Genomic DNA, 7,801 nt, shown 5'->3' on the forward strand with positions numbered 1-7,801 from the left:
GGTGGGTGGGTGGATGGATGGATGGATGGATTGGTGGGTGGTTGGATGGATAGTGGATGAATGGGTGGATGGGTAGGTGGGTGGGTGGATGGATGGATGGATGGATGGATGAATGAATTGGTGAGTGGATGGGTAGATGGATGGATGGATGGATGGATGGATGGATGGATGGATGGATGGATGACTCATACAGGGATGGACAGTTGGAGCCCATACTCCAAGGAGCTGCTACCATTAAAGAAGAGAATGCTTTTTTTTTTTTTTTTTTAAGAAATAAGGAAGAAAAAAGAAGAGAATGCCTCTGGAGAGAGAATCTCTCTACTGCCTGCTTCTCAGATTCCAGAAAGATGGCTTGTTGTCAGTGGTCTCCCACTGACAACGACAGGGTGGGAGCTGAGCAGTGGGGGACCATGTGTGCTCTCTGGGAGGAGTGGCCAGTGCATGCGCCCCTTTCTCTGCTGCAAGGATGCCAGTGGGCCCTTGCTGGTCACCCCCATATCCCTCATGCTGAGGACCGAGGTGTGGAGCTTCCTTGGGCCAGCCAGGGCAGCTCTCACTGATGCTGACAGCTCGTGTGTAATTTTCCACTCAGCCGCCCAAAGTTCTGCTCAGCATCACGGGCCCTTCTGCCCTCAGAGGTACAGGGAAGCCAGAAGGGGAGCGAGCCTAGGCCCCTCACTCAGGCCTGTTCTTTCTCCACTTTCCTTCTCCAGGGACTTCCAGGCCCGAAAGGGGAAAAGGTAAGTGAAACCAGAGGCTCTGCAGATGCAGTAGGCAGGCGAAGAATCCCAGAAACCTCCCTCGGAACCGCAGTTCCAGTGTGCCCTCGAGCACCTCACAGCCCCTCCTGGAGCCTCAGTTTCCCCATCTGTAGAGTGGGAATCACAGTGCCTACCTTCTAAAAGGGTGACAAGGCTTATACTTGACAATACAGAGAGTTGAGTCTGAGTTCTCCTGGGACCAAAACATAACCAAACTCGGAGGCCCAGTGTTCCCAGAATGACAAGTGTCCAGAGGACTTCATGGTGAAGGGGGGTGCCAGGAGGGCTGGGGGATTGAACCATGACTGTTAACGGTATTCTCTGTGGGAAGGGCACCCCTCAGGAAGACATGGCAGAGAGCTATCTCTGCGGCCCCTTGGGAGGAGGGCTTCCCTGGCATCAGGCACTAAAGCCCCCTAGAAACCAGGGACCAAGTGCTTCAGAAGGGGACAGAAGAGATCTGTGTTACCCACGGTAAAATCAGGGGAGGGGTCAGAGCAGGCCTAGATGTGCCAGGGCCAGCTGGGTGCTCCCACGGCTGGACCACGTCCACCCCCCACGCGGAATTTGGAAATGGGAGGTGAGAGCCGTAGATGGGCCCTGCTGTGATTCGGCAGCTCAGGCCAGGGCAGGCAGGGTTCCCACCCAACCACCAGGGCTGAGGGAGCCGTGGGGAGGCATGGGAGCTGGTGTTCAGAACCTCAGCTTTGCATTCCAGCTCCACCACCAACTGTGTGGCTTTGGCCAAGTTGCTGGGCTCTGTGGGCCTCAGTTTCCCCATCTGTAAATTAAGACCAATCTCACAGAGCCACAGGAGAGATTGCATGAGGTCATGGTCTCAATGTTCTTGCCAATGATGAGAGACTAGTGCAGTTGGCAGGTGGCCTGATTGCCTTCCCGCTGGCCTTGGCTGATGCCACCATGTCGTAGAAGTGATTCCATCAGGGGCTTTGAAACCAGAGAGAATTGGGGTCTTGGTGTCTATTGCTACTTAATGCACTGCCCCAAAACTTGGTTGTGTAAAGCAGCATTTACTCATTAGCATCCCTTCCAGAGGACACAGTGGGAGGGGCTGTCTCTGCTCCACAATATCCGGGGCCTCGAATGGCTGGGGCTGCCCTGAGATAAGGGAACACCTGCCTTCAAGCCCCGGATCCGCTAGCTGTGTGACCTTGAGCAGGTTAAGTGGCCTCACTGTGTTTGCTTCCTCATTGGAAATGGAAATAAAAATAGAGCCTGCCTGCTATTTTTGTTAGAATTAAGTCATACCATGTCTATGAAGCACTGGGCACAGATGCTCAATGGGAAATGGTAAGAAATGATGAAAGCAGTGGTGATACCTCTCCATGTCTTTTGTTCCTAGGGTGCACCAGGAGACTTTGGCCCCCGGGTAAGAACCAGGCATGACCTCCCTCACTGCCCATGTGGTTTGTTTGACTTAATAATTAGGCATAACTGGCGCTGCTTCTGGGTCCTGGCTCCCTGCAGCTCATCACAGAAAGGCCAGGAGGCCCCTTCCCCACCCATAGCACCGGTGGAAGCCCCCAGGGACCTGGGTCATGGGGCTGCCACTTCTTGCGCAAGTGGGTGTCTCTGGAAGATGTCCAGGTCTCCATGCTTACCACTGTGGATGCCGAACAGTGGGGCTGGCACATGACCCAGACTGGAGACTGAGGACAGCTGGCACCCCAAAAAGAGGGAAGGCTCTGGGGTCAGCAGAACTGAGCTCAAAGCTCAGCTCTGCCACCTGCCAGCTGAGTGACCCTGATCAAGTCACTTTGCTCCCTGAGACTCAGTTTTTTCAACTGTGAATGGGAGGACAGCCCCCACCCCAAGAGGTTGTTGTGGGAATGAAAAGGTAGTGGGAGCAGCAGTGCAGAGAGCGAGGCTGCAGCTTGTGGTCAGGGCTGGCTGGCCTGGCGCCTGCTTCGTACCTCTGTGGCCCTGAGCTGTGAGCAGGAGCAAGGAAGGGGGCTGGCCAGGCCAAGCCCCACAGACACAGCTGCTCTGTGCCAGCCACATAAAGCTGGTGAGATTGTTCTGCAGTCAAAGAAAGGGTCTCATGCTGAGTTTTAGCTGCTGAGAAAAATCCTTCCGCTTGCTTCCTGGTGGGTGTGTAGAGCTGATAATCCAAAGGGGATGCCCTCTCCTCAACAGACTAGAAGTCCTGAGGCCCAGAGGTCATGGAAGAGTGGATCTCCTCCCAAGCCCCCAACCCTCTTCATGGATACCTTCCCTATGTTCCCAGTGTCCCAGTCATTGGGAACATCGCCCCCCAACACACATGCACACACACGTGCACACACAAAGTTTAGTGGCTTAATGGCCGGGCACAGTGACTTGTGCCTGTAATCCTAGCACTTTGGGAGGTCGAGGCAGGTGGATCACTTGAGGTCAGGAGTTCGAGACCAGCCTAACCAACATGGTGAAACCCTGTCTCTACTAAAAATACAAAAATTAGCAGGGTATGGAGATGGGCGCCTGTGGTCCCAGCTACTCGGGAGGCTGAGGCAAGGGAATTGTTTGAACCTGGGAGGCAGAGGTTGCAGTGAGACGAGGTGGCACCACAGCACTCCAGCCTAGGCGACAGAGCGAGACTGTCTCCAAAAAAAAAAAAAATGTTAAATAGTGGCTTAAGACTCCAATTGCCATTCTCTCTCATGGCCCCTGGGTTAGGGTTAGGCTGTCTCGAGAGGCTGTCGGCAGCCAGGCCGGGAGCCGGTCCCAGGCCGGGGGTGACGTGGATGCTGGTGGGTGTTCCACTGGTAAGCGGCCCTCCTTGGAGAAGGAGTCTGCACACCTGATCACCTAATTGCCTTTCTCTGGGCTTGGTTAAGTGGCTTTGCCTCCAGGTTTCAAAAAGCCTTGTGGTTTTTCAAATCACCTTTCTGCCTTTCTGACCACACAACCTGTCTGCTGACTAGATGGTTTTCCCACGGCTCAATCCGGGCTTTATAAGTAGAGACCATCACCTGTACAATCGCCGGATCCTCAAGGTAGACTGCCTGAGTGGGGGTCTGGGCCTGATGACTTGCTGTGTTACCCCCAACTCACCCCAGTTTGCAGGGTTAGACCTCAGCCATCCAACCCCTGAGGGAGGAGCAGGCGGACTGGCCGGGAAAGAGCCTAAGACCCTCTCCCAGGACCTGCCCCAGTGTCAGGCCCATTTTCTGTCTTAATAAGGAGAGTCCAGGCCAGTAGTTCCCAGCCTGAGGGCCTTTATAAAAGGAACAGCAGGGAGCTAAGGGGGTGTCTTCAAATTCTTCCTGATTCAGTGCAGATTAAAACAGGAATTACCTGTCACCATCACCACCCATGCCTGGTGACCTAACCAAGCTGACAGTTTTCTTCCCTTTTGGCTGGAGCTATAACATTTTGATCAGGACCCTGGCCATGCCAGACCGAGAGGAAGACCTGAGTGGCGGGTGTTGAGAACTTGTGCTGATTTTTTAATTGGGAAAGCAAGTGAATTTGTGTTAAGTGCAGTTTGCTAGAGAGGTGAGCTATTTCAGATCAGGGAACATCTGTGGATGAAAAGAAGTGTCTCAAAGGGACCTCTTGCCTTGGCAGTGAGAGGAGGCTCCGCCTTCCCTAGCTCTGTAACCTTGGGCAACTGACCCTCTGACCCCCAACCCCAGCCATTCCATCTGTAAAGTGGGACAATAACAGTGCCCTGGCCAATTCATTGCAAAGGTTGAATAAGATCATGTTCGGCCAGGTGTGGTGGCTCACGCCTGTAATCCCAGCACTTTGGGAGGCCAAGGCAGGCAGATCACTTGAGGTCAGGAGTTCAAAACCAGCCTGGCCAACATGGTGAAACTCCGTCTGTACTAAAAATACAAATAATAATAGTAATCCCACCTACTCGGGAAGCTGAGGCAGGAGAATCGCTTGAACCCGGGAGGTGGAGGTTGCAGTGAGCCAAGATTGTGCCACTGCACTCCAGCCTGGGCAACAGAGCTAGAGACTCTGTCTCCAAAAAAAAAAAAAAAAAAAAAAATCATCTTCAGGATATCCTTGCTAGCTCTGTGCTAGGTCTTCCTTTCTTTGTTACAAGAAGGTTGGGAGCCACTGGCACCATGACGTGGGTGTACTCCATTCCTGTGGCTCCACCCTGTGCCAGTGCAGGGTGGGCCCTGCTGGGGCAGTGGGTAGGTGCCAGTCACAGTGGTCTTCCTCCCTCTCGGGTCGGGCTGTGAGGTGGGGCTCTGGCTGCCTGAGGTCTGACCCAGTGCTAACATCAAGTTCTCAAGTTGGGGATTTAGTGCTGCATGAGAGAAACTGCGTGGCCCTTCATCATCCTTTTTTTTTTTTTAACTTTTATTTTGAGATAATTGTAGATGTACATGTAATTGTAGTAAATAACATCTGTGTACCCTTCATCCATTCTCCCCCAGTGGTGACATCTTGCATCTCTGAGTACAATCTCACAACAGGAAATTGGCATTGATACAATCCACCAACCTTATTCAGATGCCCCCAGCTGCATACACACTCGTTTGTGTGTTTAGTTCTGTGCAATTTTAACACACTTGTAGATTTATGTAAAGCATACAAAGGTCCCTCAAGCTATTCTTTTGTAGTTACAATCACCTTCATCCCCCCATCCCTAATGCCTGACAACCATTATGGGTTCTCCATCTCTATAACGTTGCCATTTCAAGAGTGTTACGTAGATACAACCACACCGTATTAAGCTTTTGAGATGGACTGTTTCACTCAGCATAATTCTCCTGAGATGCATCTGAGGTGTTGCATGTGTCGTGGCCTGTTCCTCTGGGTTGATTATTGAGTTGTGTTCCATGACGTGGACGTACCCCAGCTCCTTAACCTTCCACCTACTGAAGGACTTTTGGATTGGTTTCCAGTTTGGGGCTGTTACTAACCAGGCAGCTGTGAACAAGGATAAATGCCCAAGAGAGTGCCTCCATACTTCAAATGAAGCAAGAGTTGACCAAAAAAAAAAAAAAGGTCCTCCAGGAAGGTCCTTCAGGAGATACTCAGGCCCCACTCTAGAGAAAAGAAGAGGCAGCTGGACACGCATGTTTCCCCCCATATGCAGCACGTGCCATCTCTCTCCTAAACACTGGATCTGGGCTTCAGGTGCTGAAGAGCTGGCACGTTCCTTGGCCTGTAAAAGGTCCTGTAGGGCCTCTGATACCAAAGTATGGGGACCTGTTCCTTCGTGCAGTCCCCAGTAAGTGGCAAGAGGCCTAGTCACAAAGTCCTCCCCTTTGAGCCTGCCCCAAGGGCTGGGAAAGGGGATGGCATGGGGCTGCCCATCTGAGGGTTTCTCTCTGGAGGCTGGACCCCCTCCCGCTCAGAGTCATGCCAAGCCCCATCTCTTTCAGGGAGACCAAGGACAAGATGGAGCTGCTGGGCCTCCGGGGCCCCCTGGACCTCCTGGGACCCGGGGCCCTCCTGGCGACACCGGGAAGGACGGCCCCAGGGGAGCACAAGGCCCAGCGGTAAGAGAGGGCCTGGAGCTTGGCCACCCAGAACTTGACCAAAACCCCAAATCTGGATTCCAGAGCCAGCCCCATCCCCATTTTTGTCTCTAGTGCAGACCCCATGCCAGCCTTAACCCCAATCCAGACACTGAACCTGGGCCCAAACTTAACTCCAACCAAGATCCAACCTCAATTCAGATCCTGACCCTGACCCCAGACCCAAACCCAGGCCTAACCTCAACCCAGACCCTTATCCCATTCAAACCTTAAATCTGACGCTAACTGGGTCTCTGATCCCAATCAAGACCTTGACCTCAAACTCATTCCCAAATCCTGGTCTACACGCCCAATTCAGACCCTAACTCTGACCCTTACAGACTCGGACACTGACCAAACCAACTCTAACCTCAAATAGACCCAGACACCCTAAGCTGACCTTAGTTGCAATCCCAGTCCCAATCCTGACTCAACCCTGAGCCGGAGACCCTTCTGGGGACACTGTCTCTGCAGACCTTTATCAGCCCCTCCCCTCGAGCTCCCCAATATAGTATCTCAGCCTCAGCTTTCCTCCCAAGTGTCTCCAAAGCCTGGAGGCCAGGCCCCATCCTACTACCCCTTTCCCTAACCCAGAAACCCCAGCCTGCCCTTCCCTCCAGTGTGGAGCCCACACCACCACCAGACTGCCACCAGGGTCCCCCCGAGTCAGATGGATCCCCCACCAAACTGCCACCAGCTTCCCCCAGGACAGCTACTCAGTTGGCTCATCCATTACTTGTCACGCCAGGCCAGTGGCTCCCCCAGCCTAACATTCTCTTCTGTGGAGTGGGGACAATGATACTCGCTCTTCAGGTTTGGCAAGGATGAAATGAGACAATGTACTTAGAGCCACAGCCCAGGGTCTGGCCTGAGATTTGGGCTCAGTTCAGTGTGACAACCTGCATCCCTCACCACTGTCCCCTCACACGTCCGCAGGGCCCCAAAGGAGAGCCTGGACAAGACGGCGAGATGGTCAGTATCCAGGGCATTCCAGAGGCCTGGGCTGGCAGGACTGTGGTTCCCAGACCTGGAAGCCCTTTTCTCACACACGCTGACAGCAGGGTCACGCGCACGTGTGTGTGTGTGTGCACGCCTCTGCATGTACATGTCTGCATGTGTGTGCACCCCTGTGCACCTGCCCCTCCACCCACCCTGGGGAAATGGCCAGGCGAGACACCAGTCGGGGGGAATTCCAGGAGCCCCACATTCCTGTGTGGAGGCTGTGGTCCACTTGCCACCGCCTGAGCCCTAATGCAGAAGCTGTCCCAGGCGTGAGGAGTTCAGGCCTAGGGTGGGCAGCTCTAGCCTGCTTCTGGCGGCAGCCCTGCCTCCTGCTCTCTGGGATTGGAGTCACCTTTTACAAAGCCAGGATGCTGAGAAGGACAGGCCCAGGATCAGCCTCTAGTATGACATTTAACACCTTCTCTTCTCTTGTTCCAGGGCCCGAAGGGACCCCCAGGGCCCAAGGTGAGTGCTCCTCATTCCCCATGCCCCTCCCCGGATCTGGTGGGATGGATTCGCCCACCACCACCTCCTTTCTCTTCCCCGCCCCCC

General features: G+C 53.8%; 1 protein-coding gene across 12 annotated transcripts in view; it reads left to right on the forward strand.

Moving 5' to 3' along the window:
- The window catches only part of COL23A1 (collagen type XXIII alpha 1 chain), a 359,675-nt gene that overhangs the window by 327,701 nt on the left and 24,173 nt on the right, over nucleotides 1–7,801 (forward strand). For 11 of the 12 annotated variants that reach the window (XM_017896147.1, XM_017896154.1, XM_017896152.1 and 8 more), the window contains 5 exons: nucleotides 714–740; nucleotides 2,125–2,151; nucleotides 6,113–6,229; nucleotides 7,184–7,219; nucleotides 7,688–7,714. In XM_017896147.1, coding sequence (XP_017751636.1) covers nucleotides 714–740; nucleotides 2,125–2,151; nucleotides 6,113–6,229; nucleotides 7,184–7,219; nucleotides 7,688–7,714 — 234 coding nt within the window. The remainder of the gene's footprint in view (nucleotides 1–713; nucleotides 741–2,124; nucleotides 2,152–6,112; nucleotides 6,230–7,183; nucleotides 7,220–7,687; nucleotides 7,715–7,801) is intronic. The other variant, XM_017896151.1, reaches the window with a different exon arrangement.

Source organism: Rhinopithecus bieti, unplaced genomic scaffold, assembly GCF_001698545.2.
Source record: "Rhinopithecus bieti isolate Rb0 unplaced genomic scaffold, ASM169854v2 scaffold_26546, whole genome shotgun sequence".
Taxonomy (NCBI): Eukaryota; Metazoa; Chordata; class Mammalia; order Primates; family Cercopithecidae; genus Rhinopithecus; species Rhinopithecus bieti.